The sequence below is a fragment of the Brachyhypopomus gauderio genome, chromosome 3 (genome assembly GCF_052324685.1).
Source record: "Brachyhypopomus gauderio isolate BG-103 chromosome 3, BGAUD_0.2, whole genome shotgun sequence".
NCBI lineage: Eukaryota > Metazoa > Chordata > Actinopteri > Gymnotiformes > Hypopomidae > Brachyhypopomus > Brachyhypopomus gauderio.
In genome coordinates this window covers 33,809,286-33,824,033 of record NC_135213.1, presented here as the reverse complement: position 1 = coordinate 33,824,033, position 14,748 = coordinate 33,809,286, and the positions used below count along the sequence as shown (strand labels likewise).

Below are 14,748 nucleotides of genomic sequence, written 5' to 3'. Positions count from 1 at the left end.
GTCTGAGATTTTTTATTATTAATTTTTTGCTGATGTTGGTCCAGCGTGGCTCGTGCCAGTGATTATGGCTCGGCGTGCCAACGTAGCCGAGCCCTGATCTGGACCTGATCAGAACCGGCCATAAGTCTGACTGGAGCGGGGGAGGTAATAACACCGTTATGGCCGGTTCAGACTACACGAATTTAGCCCGATTTTGAACCGATTTTGTCGGAGCCGACAAATTGCCTGCGTCGGATCCGAATTTCAGTGTCACGAGCGACAAAGGTCCGTGTAGTATGACATAGTCCACGAGCAGTAATTTGACGTGAGCGACGCCGTCGGACTGTCCGACGAAAAGACTAGCATGTTAGAATTTTTTGTATTTTATCGCCTAGTTTGACATGCTCCACGATGTGCTCCCTGACGCTGACCAATAGGAAGACAGAGTGTTCTGTGGCGCACAAATGTAAACTGTAGCCATTATTGTCAGCTTCTATGCCCCGCCCCCGCGCGATGATCTACGAACTCACGCCGGGACGAGGACGATGTTTGGTCGGTGACTAACGTGTAGTGTTGCCAGTTCCTCGAGTACGACATGAAACGAATATAACTGCTAATCTGACATAGTGAACATCGTGAGGGACAAAAAAGTCGTGTAGTCTGCGCTTGGCATTAAACAGCAGCGTGACTACGGACCGGGCCGCAGTGCGCGGCAGTGGCTCCTCCACGGGCTGAGTTAGACCACCGGCAGCCCACTAACCCATCAGCCCACCCGGGAAATCCCCGGTACTAATGTATGCCGGTCCGCCCCTGATCCCCGGTACTAATGTATGCAAGTCCGCCCCTCATCCCCGGTACTAATGTATGTTTCATAAACTGTGGTTCAAGCTGAACGGTGTTTAGAGGCGACCCCCCTCCCGGTTCGCGGTTTCCATGGAGACGAGAGTTAGCGCTCCCTCGCTAGTTTAGCTAAATGTGCTAAACTACTTTGCCCGGAACAGACTACGAACCTAGCATAGCGTTGTTTTAAATATTATTGTATATATTTTACAAGACATATTGAATTTAGCAGAATTAAATGTAAAAAACGCTTAACAACAGAGCGAAAACGCCGTTTAACCGTCAAAACGCCGTGAATGAAGAAACTGGGCCTGATTCTCCGTGTTGAACTACACCTGCGTCCGTCAGTCTCATAAACCCGCTCAGTGGTTTAATCACGGCTGTAATCCTCTCCGATAGACTCGGGCAGTCTCAAGTTCGTTGGCCAGGTAGCCCAGTTCGTTATCTAAGCAAGCTAACTAGCTATGAGATAGCTTTGAAGCTAACGTTTAATTAGACTTGACTAATCTGAGAGTGTTTCAGGTTGTTATGAAGATGGTGTGTCCGCTCAATACATCCTCGATCTCCACATGCTGAGGTACGAGAGATAAACCATCGTTGGTCTTGTTTTACTGAACTTTTAAATATTTGTCTTATCAACTAACCAGTTGCAACAGTTCATTAGCTGCTTTAACGTTTTGAACTAAGTCATCAGAGTCAAATACTTCACAGTGTGGAACTGGAGAACCAAACCAAGGAGACCCAGAAACTTCATGAAGTTGTTTGAGAAGCTTCCAGGCTGGAGAGAATGGGCCCTACATTTACCAATACAGATACACCCGTGGATAATACTTCTGCCATAAGTGAGAACTTCACCGATTCTGCAATTTTCTCACTAACATTTAACTTTGTACACATGTAACACGTTCAGCGACTGACTGAATTATGGATTTCTGTTTTGTAGACACAGCATTAGAGGGGTCCAAGGAATATGGCATGTCCACACCACAGTCTGTCTCCCAACCAATACAATGTGATGCAGATGTGAACAAAACGAGGTGTGTCTTCCCAGGAAGAGATGTTCTTGAGCACACAATAGAGGAGTATTCTCAGCAGGTCTCGGATCTACAAAGGCAACTCAAAGAGGTCAGTAGTCGGGTCTTGTCTGTCTTACTTCACAATATTAACCATTTAAGGGAGTGGTGTAAAGAGATACTGATTGCTGGTCTTGTCAATTTATATTCTTTATGACACTGATGACTTCATTGATAAATGTTTTTTTTAATAGACATATGAACTGCACGAGCAGCAGAAGTTTAATTTCCGCCAGGCCATCATTGACTTGCAGACCAAATTGCAAGAAAACCAAGCGGAGAAAGAAGCGTTGGTGAACTTAAGGTAGCAATGCTAAGATTAAGATGTGCAGGCCAATTTTTAAAAATGCAGCATCTCCTTCCTTTGGTATATGTAACATGTAACGGACCATCGTAGGCTGAAGGAGTGTGGAAAGCGGTCCGAGCTAATGGCGCAACTGCAGGAGGTGGTTCTGGATCTGCGCTCGTTAAAGCAGGCTACAGAACCGAAGCAGGTGGAAGCTGAGGGCCCGGTTCTGACCCGGAGAGCAGAAGGTGTGGAGCCGGCTGTGCAGGACATCTGCACCAGGCTCTCGGACCATAAGAGGTGTGGAGGAAGAAGCATCCATACTTGCTCTGACGGTTCCCACAGTCCTAGCCAACAGCAGTTGGGGTCTGAGGTGGAGAAAGCGCTACAGGATCTGGGGATCAAGAACTGTGTTCTCCAGGAGAGACTGCATCTGGCATGTCGCTTGTGTTTTCCATAATATTTACTAGTGGATGTTTTATTGTTTTGATTTAATAGCCCATAAACAACTTGCGTTTTTCTGATGCGAATGTACACAACTGTCAGCAAAGTGGCTGATTTAGTGTTTTTTTTCTATGGTTTGCATCTGCCAGGTAGAGGAGAAGATGGAGGAACTGCTGAAAGACGAGCAGGGAAGAACTGCCTCTCTTCTAAAGGAGCAGAAAGGAAGGTGTGGCCGTTTGGTTTCATGAATTACTAAGTTGAAAATGGACTAATGTTGGTTTATCACATTTAAAATGTTATTGCTGAATTACTGTTCTCCATATCTCGAATATTTATAGTTCTTATTATGTCTTATTATTAACTATGTCAGTGTGAAAGTAGTCATGAAACATCAGGAGTACATCAGGATTGTGGTGTAACGGGAGCAGAATAGAGCAGCTAATTACCAGTCATGACCAAGAGATGGCAGTGTTAAGACACTGAGTAGGTCTCAGAATAAAACAGCCAGCCTGCAACTCCAGGTACGATTGTTACAGTAAGAGCCATGCTGATCTTTGCTTTGTACACTGGGCTATTTTTGAGCCCTTGAACAATTTAGCATATCTGTAAACCACTTCAATCCACTTGTACCTCAGGAAACAAGAGCACATTCTAATTATAACAAACTTTGATTTTCTGTGGAAGTTTGAGGTTCAAGCCATCAGAAATCTTCACTCACAGACCTCTTCACACCATCAGACTCGTTCTTTAGTCTTTATAATTGACTGTTCTTCGTTTTGTGTTCACACAAGAGAACGGGTCGAAAGCAAGGTGGTCTCACACCAAATCCAGATGAGCGATCAGCCGTCTGCCCTTGATACGCTACGTTCACACCTGCTGCAGGAACAGCAGACCCACATGGTCAAGGTAACAGAAAGATGTCCACGCCAACGCACCATATGTCTCGGACATCTCTCAGATAGTCAACCAGGATTCCCGAAGCCAAACAAAAGATTCTCACAGTAATGAAATCCAGCAGGACGCGTGCTGCTGTTAACAGTTTCCATGTGCTCTTCAACACAATGGAGCATATGGAGGCTGTCAAGTGTGTTGGTCTCTTGGAGTTCAACTCTGGCTCCTTCTGGCAGGTCAGTGAACTGGAGGAGGTGTTGGGCCAGGCCCTCTCTCAGGCTGAGCAGGCCCAGAGAGAGAGGGACCTCTCGTTCCTGCAAGCTGAGGAACTGGAAACTCAACTTGGTCACCTTACGGTAAAGACCTCCATGCTAGCTTGAGAAAAAGGCTGCCAGAACTTCTACTTCTGTAACCCACTTGATTAAACCCCATGGGTTTAATTGGATGCCGGGGCCGACATTCACTACACTGTGCAGGCCCACCATACTTGAACTTGGATCCGCCTCCTTTGGAAACCCAAAAAATGTGAGCAATGCAAATAAATGATAAACGGTTGCCTCTCTGACCCGTCAGGCGGAGCGGTATCAGGCGGAGCCGTGTCAGGCGGAGCCGTGTCAGGCGGTGGCGGAGCTCTCTCGGGAGCGGCAGCAGAGACAGCAGCTCTGCGAGGGCGCGGCGAGCCAGAGCGGCACCATCCAGACCCGGAGGCACAAGCTGGATCAGAACCAACTGCCTGTCCAGCAGCTTGAGGGCCTCTGCCGCTCTGTCAGAGAGGAGTTCCAGAAACACTCGATCATCCAGGTCTGAGGGAGAAACACGCTTTCAGGATGAATTCTCTCACCTTCACACCACCAGCTTCTGACTTTCGGTGCTCTTTCTGGTCTTTCTGTTGTCTCTCGTGTCTCTTCCAGTTATACTTTTCCTGTCGCACCCTTAGATCCTCTAGTTGTGTTCCACGAACTTGACTCACAAATATGGGTGGCAGATCCTTCAGTGCTGCTGCTCCAAAAGTGTGAGACTGTTTTCATAACTGCCTTTAAAACTTGAGTCAACTTTCTTCTTTGGCCATTACTCTTCCTAAACACCCCCTCCCATATTGTGAAGTGTTGTGATTGTGAAAGAGATAGATAGATAGATATTATATTATATACTACTAGTGCTACTACTTGTTTGAGATGATTTAGGGTGATAGATGGTTTTAAAATGCTCATTTTTCGTCTGTAATCCGAGGCTGTTTTTGCTATAGATATCAGCAGATACAGGGCAGCAGGAGGCACAGAGTGAGCCACAGCGGCTATGGGGGAAGATCACGCAGCTTCAGCAGGCCCAGGACCAGGCCCAGGACCAGGCCCAGGACCAAGCACAGGACCAAGCCCTGCACGGGCAGGTAAAGCCCTTTTCTTGAACTCGACACAGTGCAATTTTATTGCCACTTGGCGTTTAGTAAGAAAACTGTTTAGTAGGAAAGATTTGATGTTATTTTTAAAAAGACTTTGATGTGCAATGTGTGTGTTTTTCTGACATTGTGCCAAAATAGTTGCACAATAATAACCATTCTAATCACCATGACTCATGACTGTTTATTTACACTTTTACACTTACATGACTGTTTATAATCACTTTTTCAGTTACAAAGAGTACGTCACAGTGCCCTGGCAGGATGTCATGAGCACACCTCTGTGTGTGTGTGTGTGTGTGTGTGTGTGTGTGTGTGTGTGTGTTGACTGCATGTCCGTGCGTGCGTGACCCAGGAGCGGAGTGATGGGGAGGCGGCCCGCCCGCGTGCCCTGCTGGATGAACGTGACCGTGAGGAGTGGCAGCAGGGCCGGGCACAGCTGGGGGAGGCGCGGGCACAGCTGGGGGAGGCGCGGGCACAGCTGGGGGAGGCGCGGGCACAGCTGGAGGAGGCGCGGGGACACTCGCAGGCCCTCCACTCCCACGCCAAGCTGCTGCGCCTGAAGCTGGAGGAGGCGGAGCGGAGCAGAGAGGAGCTGAGGGCGTCGCTGGAGGCGCTACAGGAGGAGCAGGGTGGCCTCACCAAACAGCTCCAGCAGATCCACCAACACAACCAGCAGATGAAGGTATGACTGTGAGGAACGCTCTGCAACTCCAGCCTTTATGTCACGTTAAACACTGCATATCGTCTGACCATCGTAAGATCTTCTGAAACCTCTTAACAGCTTTTAAGAATTCCAAACAATCCAGTCCTTTCAGGAGATCGTTAACAAACCCGTACATTATGGTTTTATGTTCCTGAATGTTCGCTCATGATGTTCAAAGCTGCAGCTTTAAATATCCCACCCCTGCACATGTGCAGGCTGTCCAGCAGGGGGCAGAAGGGAAGATGGAGGCTGTGGAGAGCGAGAGGTGCCGGCTGCAGGCGGCCTTGTCCGAGAAGACCCGCCGTCTGCACCAGCTAACGCTGCAGAACCAGCAGCTGAGCGCCCAGTTAGACGCCCAGCACACCAACCTAGTCCAGTCCAAAGGTAACACCACCGCGGGTTGCCAAGTCCTAGCAAAACTCCATCTCCATCTTTAAAACTCCACCTGCCTTGTAGGTCACACTGAATGTGTGTTGCCAGTGGCGTCTTTAAAGGCCCCGGCGCCTCCATCGTGTAGTGACGCCTCTTCGCTGTTTCACCCGTAGAAGAGCAGCAGGCGTTGAAGGAGCAGCACAGCAGCAACGGCGAGGAGATGCGCGCCCACAACAGCAAGCTGAAAGCCCAGCTGACCAGCACTCGGACGGACCTGGAGCGGGCCAAGACCAGCCTGCGGGCCCTGGAGGGAGCCGGCGGACATAGGGCGCACGCGCTCGGTACGCACGCGCTCGGGACACACGCGCCCGGTACACTCGTAATGAGGTTTGCTCACATGACACGGTGTTCATTCGCTTTGTCTTAAAGATGTACGTCAACCCAACAAGGGAATTGTTGCTAACGCTGTTGTCAGTTAGCACACCGTTATTCTCCGTTTTATCGTGTTTGAACTGCGCCTTTAATACTCAGATCTGAGCACCACTAGTGTTTGCACCCACTAACCTCACAGGATCAGAGGAGCTTTCAAAGTCCTAGGAAAAAAAACTACAGGAAGCTTAAATGCATACAAATGTAAATTTAGGCCTCCGTCTTCCAGAAGGACACGGCTCACGTTTAAAGCAAGAGGATGTTTTTGTATTAAGACGTGTTTTGTTGTATTCTGTTCCTCCGAAGTTGAGGCACCGCGTTCCTTCAGCGAGATGGGATCTGGGCCGGTGTAGAATAATAGGTGGAAGACCACACACTTTGACCCTCGGGTTCACTGAGCTCCATTAAGGAGTGTCTTGATGTGTGGCTTTCCCTGTATTCTCCCCAGGGTCTAGCATATTCTCCCCAGGGTTTGGAAGGAAGGCTCCACCTTAAGAGCCTTGTTTTCCAGCATCTTAGTGCACCAACTTCCTCCTATTATTCCGACATGTGTGCGTTTCCCGTCAGGTGACCATGAAATCGGACTCTGGCTCTTCACCCATTGGTTCTTTCGCATGGCGTCATCATGGTACGATCCACGACGGTGTCGTGGGATGATTAAATAACAGCAATACATTGTGCTTTTATAAATGCGACGGAGAGTGTCATGTTTGTATTGGCTAAGCTAACCGCTGAAGTCAGATTTCTGTAAACCTACTTGTTGTACTGATTGGATGCTATTGGATGTTATGCAGGGGCAGCCAAGGGAGAAGGAACAATGTGGTCTCATGTGACGCAAGTCTCAGTCTGTCGAGGCGCTAGACAAAGCATCCTTAGAAATGCTGACAATAACTTTAACAATGTAGCTGGTCCTTTTCTCTCTCTCTGTCTCTCTCTCTCTCTCTCTCTCTCTCTCTCTCTCTGTCTCTCTCTTGAACACGTGAAAGCTGCCATGAAACTGCCATGAAAGTTAATTCCAGATTAAATGTCAGCCAGATTGAATATAACCTGAGCCGTCTTGACGTATGCTGAACTGATACGAACACATACATGTGGCTATACATGTGCCGAAAGTATCAGACGTATTTAGACATATTCCCTGACTCCTATAACCCCTGATGTGCTGATGTAAGGTGTTAATAATATGCTATTGCAAGAGTTTGGCTGTGCATGTGCCACAGATCTGAAGGTAGACCTGGGCATGCAGAAACATCACAGTGCGTGTGCCACAGGTCAGAAAGTAGCCTTGGGCATGAAACATCACAGTGCGTGTGCCACAGGTCTGAAGGTAGACCTGGGCATGCAGAAACATCACTGTGTGTGCCACAGGTCTGAAGGTAGACCTGAGCATGCAGAAACATTACTGTGCGTGTGCCACAGGTCTGAAGGTAGACCTGGGCATGCAGAAACATCACAGTGTGTGTGCCACAGGTCTGAAGGTAGACCTGGGCATGCAGAAACATCACTGTGTGTGTGCCACAGGTCTGAAGGTAGCCCTGGGCATGCAGAAACATCACTATGTGTGTGCCACAGGTCTGAAGGTAGCCTTGGGCATGCAGAAATATCACAGTGCGTGTGCCACAGGTCTGAAGGTAGACCTGGGCATGCAGAAACATCACTGTGTGTGTGCCACAGGTCTGAAGGTAGCCTTGGGCATGCAGAAATATCACAGTGCATGTGCCACAGGTCTGAAGGTAGACCTGGGCATGCAGAAACATCACAGTGTGTGTGCCACAGGTCTGAAGGTAGACCTGGGCATGCAGAAACATCACTGTGTGTGTGCCACAGGTCTGAAGGTAGACCTGGGCATGCAGAAACATCACTGTGTGTGTGCCACAGGTCTGAAGGTAGACCTGGGCATGCAGAAACATCACTATGTGTGTGCCACAGGTCTGAAGGTAGCCTTGGACATGCAGAAATATCACAGTGCGTGTGCCACAGGTCTGAAGGTAGACCTGGGCATGCAGAAACATCACTGTGTGTGTGCCACAGGTCTGAAGGTAGCCTTGGGCATGCAGAAATATCACAGTGCGTGTGCCACAGGTCTGAAGGTAGACCTGGGCATGCAGAAACATCACTGTGCGTGTGCCACAGGTCTGAAGGTAGACCTGGGCATGCAGAAACATCACTGTGTGTGTGCCACAGGTCTGAAGGTAGCCCTGGGCATGCAGAAGAGAATTACCGCAAAGCGAGAGCACATCGATTTTCTGCAGAGTCGGGTACAGATGCTGGAGGAGACGACGGAAAAGCTCACTCAGGTAAAGCTCACATGGGTAAAGCTCGCTCGGGTAAACCTCACATGGGTAAAGCTCGCTCGGGTAAACCTCACATGGGTAAAGCTCGCTCGGGTAAAGCTCACATGGGTAAACCTCGCTCGGGTAAAGCTCACATGGGTAAAGCTCACATGGGTAAAGCTCACATGGGTAAAGCTCACATGGGTAAAGCTCGCTCGGGTAAAGCTCGCTCGGGTAAAGCTCACATGGGTAAAGCTCGCTCGGCTTAAGCTCCTTTGCTGACAGCTCTGTCGAGCAAGGATGCAGTCTTTCACTTCTGCGGATGTGGGCAGGTCGCATCTGGGCCCGTGCCTTACCATACTTGAAGTGACACTTAACCGACATTATCACATTAACCTGTAAGCTTTGCTGTGTGTGTGTGTGTGTGTGTGTGTGTGTGTGTGTGTGTGTGTGTGTGTGTGTGTGTGTGCGCGCTCCCAGGAGAAGCACCGCCATGTGATGGAAAGGAAGCGTCAGGTGCAGGAGCTCCTCTTTGAGAGGGAGAGCAGGAAGAGGCTGGAGGCCGAGCTGGAGACTCTCCACATGCGTGAGAAGCTCCTTAAGGCCAAAATTGACAGGCTGGACTCCACCCTTCACAAGGTTCCCATACACCCCATGCAGGGACCCACAGTTGACATTTAAACACTTCAACACATGCAGTATGGTGTAGGAAACGTACGCCCACAACTTATTTCTTTGTCTCTTCCAGATGGCAGACAGTTTTGCTGAGTGCCAGGAGTTCATTCAGAAGCAGGAACAAGAGATCATGATGTTGAAACTACAGCATGCTCTGGAGCTGAAGGTATCACACCAGCTCTGAACCATCATTTCCTGTAATCCATGTCGATTTGCTAGTTTAGTCTCGTTTTTTGCACATCTTGTCCAGGAGCTGCAAGGTCAGAAGATCCGAGCCACGTGCAGCACCCACAGGTCCCCTATCGGCAGTCCTAAACCACCACCAACCTTTCAGACCACCTCCAGCGACCAAACACGGGTACACGAACGATCAAAGCAGCCCTTCCAAATGTGTTAACATCAGTATCTCTTCTCCTCACATGAACACTAGCACGCTCTTTCATTGTTTGTCGTGGGTTGCCAGAGGTCCAGCTCAAGCCAGGAGCTCCGCACCCTGGTGAAGGAACTGCGCGGTGTGATTGATGAGGACCAGGGGCCTCCGACCAGCCTCGGTACCTGCAGGGGGCCTGAGGCAGCCAGGAGTATAAAGTAAGAGTTACCTCTAGTCCCTCTGCCGTCAACCAGCCCTTCCTAACGCCGCTGTAACCGGGTCAGTATGAGAAGGGAACGTGTATTTGCAGAAGGGAGAGTGTAGTGCGCAATCTTGGTGTCGGACACTCGTTTCCCAACAATTGCTCCATTTATTTTCTTTTTTGTCACAGTTCAGTGTGTTACCGTTTCTCAACCAGCTACCAGAGATTAGTGCCGTTTGGGGCCCTGCTGATTGCAGGTGGCTCCCTTTTGACATGCTTACGTTGTATTTGAATGCAAAGTGCCCTCCCCCTGTACCTCCTGTACGAGTCGGCCTTTGTAAGGAAGTTGAACTGCAGTGTCTCTCTTTTGATGCAGATGTAAGGTCACTGAGAACACTGACGGTCCCAGAAGGGAGTCTAGGAGTAGTGACGCTTCCATGTGAGATTGTCGGGCTTAAGCTAGAATTACAGCCATTGCTCTGTTCCCCCTGCGCGGATATATTTGTTCCTGCAGCTGCTGCCTCAGCCTGCTTGTGTGAGAGACGTGTATGTCTGCTGTAACCCACAAATACATGGCAGTGCTTCCTGATGATGGTTTGAACTCCCCTTGCTTCTGTTTTTGTTTGTTTGTTTGTTTGTTTGTTTGGGCTGTGTGGATGAGAAGTAAACGCACACATTGCTTGTCTTGCATGTTTTGCTGTAATGCAGTGTGCAGGGCTCCTTTCCCACCACTGAACGCAGTAAACGGGACTCGAGTGGCGCGTTCCCAGCTGACAGTAAGTCTTTGCCCTGCTGTGATTGGCCATTGTAACCAATGAATGCACAATTCCAACTTGTGTAATGGGACAGACCCTTGTTTTCATGAGTTTAGCCAAGAATGTATAACGCACACAAACACACACAGACGTGTGTGTGTGAATGAATATAACATTCATAAAAATGTGATTTTAGACGCATGAATAATGCAACGTTTCCATCCGTTTTAGTTGAGCCTTCCAGTGTTTTTCCTTAGTGATGGTTCCTGCTTCCATAGATGTGCAGCTGGAGATAAAAACAGGGCAGTCACGCTACACACCTTCACCTTCTGTGTCAGCTCTGGGACGCAGGTCTCCGGTACATTCCCTACTGACCTCTGACCCCGCCACTGACAAACAGCCAACATCCTCAGATAGCCCCAGTAAGTCTTACTGTACCAAACACAATTACTGCCGTTGTGGACACGGTGTTCTAATTCACTGCAACGGTCTTGCTGCACGTTGTGTGTAACTCTGACACTAGTAGGTGAGATACAGGAGTCCCTGGTTGCCCGTAAGCAAAGTGACGCAACGCAGCAGACATGCAAGAAACTGCAGAGCAAGCTGAACAATCTTCACAACGTGGTGGGAGACCTTCAAATAAAGAACAAAGGTTGGAGATTACAAACACTCTCTGCACCTTTTACAGTATCTGAGAGGTATTAAAAAATCATTTCATGCCTTTTGTTCTCCGATTGTTCCACAGAAATGTCCTCCATGATAAAAAGTCAGGAAATGAGAATAAAGAGAGTCAAACGCCAAAACCAGCCTCTGAAGAGGGAAGCTTCTGCACCAAATATGCGTTTCAAATAAAGACATTTTAACATAACATCTGGAATTTCTGAACTTCCCCATCATGAAAGGCACACACAAATCTGTCCGCTGTAAGGAATCCTTTAAGAAGTAGCCAAGGCGAAGAATTAAGAGTTCTTGGTCCTCTATGTGGACTACCTTTTGAGTTTATCTGTGAAAATTGCATCAAAGGACATTCAGCATTTGGTCTATTGTGCAGACCTGTTCAAAAGAGAAACACATTTGCTTGTCTTAATTTAACCGTCATAATTGTCCTTTTTAATAATCCTTCATTTCAAGCACAGCTGTGCCGCACAGGAGTAGCGGCCCAGATGTAATTAAAGCGTGACTGTCCCCTTGCGAGTCAATGCTGAACTGGTCCCGTCTCTCCCTCTGGTGCCGCCGTCTTGGTCCTCTTCCAGCAGAGAGTTGAGAAACTGCAGTAAGAAATGCATTTAAATACGGGATTTGTAATAAAATCAGTCCATTTTTCACACTCCAAAATCCAGCCCAAGAACATGGGGTCTTACTCTAGGCATTCTTAGTCCTTTACTGACGATGAACTGCTTGAAGGCCCGAGTCCCATGAATCTGTTTCAGTTCTTCATCCTGCCCAGCAGGGGAAATATTAGACCTCACATGAATAAATACAGATTGGTGTGGGCTGAATCTGCTCTCACTTTATCTGCTCTTCTGCCTTTATAGCTAGTAGCTATATAAGAGCACTGATCAGATCCACCTTCTCCGTGGGCTGCTCCATGAGCTCCAGGTCTCTGGTCGCTGAAGGGTCTCTTAGTGGCTCGTTGGCAGGACGTTTCTTCCATGTTTTAGGGTCCAAATACCAGGCACCATATGTGGTCTTTACACGGGGACTGCGCACCTGGCGTTTTGACAAGAATCGGCCAATTCAAAGTAATTACAGGTAACCAAACACACCAGCAAGTAATGGGGATCCCAAAAAACTATACGGTCCAAACCTGAAGGCATGAGCCTAAAATTTATTATTTGAAAATATACTTCAATACACCCAAAGACTTGATTTCACGAGCCTTTATACGTTACTGGTTTACTGTAAGATTTGTGGGCTCTAACCTTGTTTGAGTCTCTGGGCTGGACACAGCAGGAACGGTCTTTGCGCAGGCATTCACCAGTGGTGTGAGGCTCCTTTGGTATTTGGCTGGGCTCCAACACGTGGATAGGGAATGTTGAGGCAGGCTTCTTTTCATAGCCACTGACAAACAGGCTCATGATAGTGGACTCTGTTAAGTTGTTAGTTTCTCCTCCCTAAAGAGTTAATCATATGACCACAGATGAAACGATGCTCCTTCCTGTGAAACAGTATACTGTAACAGTGGCCGTCAGTGCTAATAACTAACAGATTATTTAAAAGCCTGCAAGAAAGAATGTTCACATGACTGTCTTATTAAAGACCTTTAACTTCAGTACTGCAGTTCTTAATGCTAGGTGCTTTAGTTCTGTGAAATTAGGAACTTTTTTTTGTATTTTCCTTCCAGATTAGTACCCTCCCCCCCCACCCCCAAACACACACACCCTCACACTCAGTCTTCAACACAGACCAAAGAGGTGACCCAGTCACAAAAGAGCTTGGTCACTTTCTCGAGGTCTTCATCCTGAGAGGGTGTGCCCAGGTCTTGAACACCAGCCAGCTGCTTCTCTTTGGCATGGGAGACATCCTTCAATTTATAGGGATTCTTAGAAGTGATGCCTTTAACCTCTTCCTTCCTGGCTCTGGGGGATATAATAGGTGTTCACAGCACAAACAATGGAATATTAAGGTATCTTGTACTGCACAACAACAACAAAACCCGTCCACAATACTGTGAAATTGTGTAGGTGTGCGTGGATAGAATGTCTAGACCATGATCTTGCCTTGGGTTAGTAGAGAGAGAAGAATATCTGGTGCACAGGGTGAGGCTTCGTACTAGACAGAACACTTACACTGTGATGGTGGCTGCTTTTGTAGGCTTCTCTCTTGAGGGCTCTTGGGTTGGGCTTTCGCATGGTGCTACGTTCTCTTCAGCACGCTCCTCTGGGTTTTCGGAACAGGAAACGGTTGGCTCCCTCTTAACGTGCATCTCCGCGTCCAGGACGGACAATACATCGTCAAATAGCTGCATATAGGTGGTGAGAAGAACACTCAGCATTTTCCACCTGATGCACCATTCCGAGTTAAATTATGAAGGGCATTATTTATATATATATATATATATATATATATATATATATATATATATATATATATATATATATATATATATATATATTGCCCTTCATAATTCATTCTATATATATAAAATGCCCTTCATAATTTAACTCAGAATGGTGCATCAGGTAGAAAATGCTGAGTGTTCTTCTCAACCCCTATAAATTATATATTTGTAACTCATAGCTTGTAAACGTGACGTTGTTTCAGCACCTCTTGAGATTGACCGAATTGTCACACTGTTTGGGACGGGATGAGTGTGTTCTTGCCCCACTGTGGGGTAGTTTACCTCGGGCGTCATGCCGCTCTCTACACGGGGACACAGAGCGAGCGGGTGCGCCGTCAGTCTGGGCTCCAACACCTCCACCTCCCCACGCCGGGTGTGTTTGCACAGGGACACTCGCTCCTCGGTGATCCGCCTGGCTGGCCTGCCAGGACGTGCCCGACTCGACAACCCAAAAATGACGGGGGCGGTTGGCCGCCGAGGCTGCGTGAAGGTCCCGTCTCTAAAAGCGCCATATCGGCCTCCGTGTCCGGTCCCGGGTAGCTGCGACTTCTTAACCGGATCTTTGAGGAACTTTGTGCGCAACCTTTCTTTATACCTGTGACAAAACAGGAGCAGTATGCACGATACACCATAAAATAAGATAAATGATCACGGGGATCAAGAAAGCATCCTGTGCATGTGTCATTTGCATCATTTTAATAAAAACAACAGTGTAATAATTACCACGGGTGCAGAGGATTCCCTCCGTGTTCAATATGTAATTTTCTGTCAGTCATCTTGCAGCCGTGTTTTTTATTTAGTGTATAATTGTGTATTATTTGGTTCAAATCTGTGCCAGGTGTTGATTCCTTTTGGCTGGTGACTGCGGTCCAGGTTTCACCACTCGGACGAGACGAACGTCGGTCACTATGGTGACCTAACACGGACGCGTAATACGCAGAACTACCGCTAGGGGGAGTACTGCGATCCTAAACACGCCATGTGTGCTAAGGGTCT

General features: G+C 48.0%; 2 protein-coding genes across 11 annotated transcripts; one reads left to right on the top strand and one right to left on the bottom strand.

Annotated features, from left to right (window-relative positions):
* The first annotated feature begins 94 nt into the window (after positions 1-94).
* Positions 95-11,572, top strand: LOC143509268 (coiled-coil domain-containing protein 158-like). 8 transcript variants are annotated; one of them, XM_076997817.1, is made up of 23 exons: positions 95-1,247; positions 1,342-1,396; positions 1,531-1,661; positions 1,763-1,944; positions 2,087-2,196; positions 2,290-2,614; positions 2,772-2,848; positions 3,414-3,528; positions 3,750-3,869; positions 4,087-4,314; positions 4,760-4,900; positions 5,265-5,594; positions 5,831-5,999; positions 6,161-6,328; positions 8,601-8,713; positions 9,170-9,328; positions 9,438-9,530; positions 9,615-9,722; positions 9,828-9,952; positions 10,645-10,712; positions 10,970-11,113; positions 11,218-11,343; positions 11,437-11,572. In XM_076997817.1, the coding sequence occupies exons 3-23, from the start codon at positions 1,607-1,609 to the stop codon at positions 11,541-11,543; spliced, it is 3,063 nt and encodes a 1,020-aa protein (XP_076853932.1). In that variant the 5' UTR covers positions 95-1,247; positions 1,342-1,396; positions 1,531-1,606; the 3' UTR covers positions 11,544-11,572. The 8 variants fall into 8 exon arrangements, with proteins under 8 accessions (XP_076853932.1, XP_076853935.1, XP_076853934.1 ...); XM_076997816.1 differs by having other exon boundaries at positions 101-1,247; positions 11,215-11,343; XM_076997818.1 differs by lacking the exon at positions 11,437-11,572 and having other exon boundaries at positions 97-1,247; positions 10,970-11,117; positions 11,218-11,336.
* A 243-nt stretch (positions 11,573-11,815) lies between these two features.
* Positions 11,816-14,662, bottom strand: fam47e (family with sequence similarity 47 member E). Of its 3 annotated transcripts, none has more exons than XM_076997825.1 (8): positions 14,476-14,662; positions 14,035-14,347; positions 13,481-13,653; positions 13,099-13,270; positions 12,614-12,805; positions 12,261-12,401; positions 12,053-12,130; positions 11,816-11,959 (listed from the first exon to the last, which is right to left on the bottom strand). In XM_076997825.1, exons 1-8 carry the CDS (start codon positions 14,526-14,528, stop codon positions 11,861-11,863), a joined length of 1,221 nt encoding a protein of 406 aa, XP_076853940.1. In that variant the 5' UTR covers positions 14,529-14,662; the 3' UTR covers positions 11,816-11,860. The 3 variants fall into 3 exon arrangements, with proteins under 3 accessions (XP_076853940.1, XP_076853942.1, XP_076853941.1); XM_076997827.1 differs by having other exon boundaries at positions 13,135-13,270; XM_076997826.1 differs by having other exon boundaries at positions 13,481-13,617.
* Between the last annotated feature and the right edge of the window lie 86 nt (positions 14,663-14,748).

Coding starts and splice junctions, on each gene's coding strand:
- LOC143509268 (XM_076997816.1), top strand. CDS start 1,607: ATGGGCCCTACATTTACCAATACAGATACACCCGTGGATAATACTTCT. Junction 1,945..2,086: donor TACAAAGGCAACTCAAAGAG/GTCAGTAGTCGG, acceptor TTTTTTTAATAG/ACATATGAACTGCACGAGCA. Junction 9,723..9,827: donor CCTCCAGCGACCAAACACGG/GTACACGAACGA, acceptor GTGGGTTGCCAG/AGGTCCAGCTCAAGCCAGGA.
- fam47e (XM_076997825.1), bottom strand. CDS start 14,528: ATGACTGACAGAAAATTACATATTGAACACGGAGGGAATCCTCTGCAC. Junction 14,348..14,475: donor GGGAATCCTCTGCACCCGTG/GTAATTATTACA, acceptor GTTTTGTCACAG/GTATAAAGAAAGGTTGCGCA. Junction 12,131..12,260: donor TGGAGCAGCCCACGGAGAAG/GTGGATCTGATC, acceptor CCTGCTGGGCAG/GATGAAGAACTGAAACAGAT.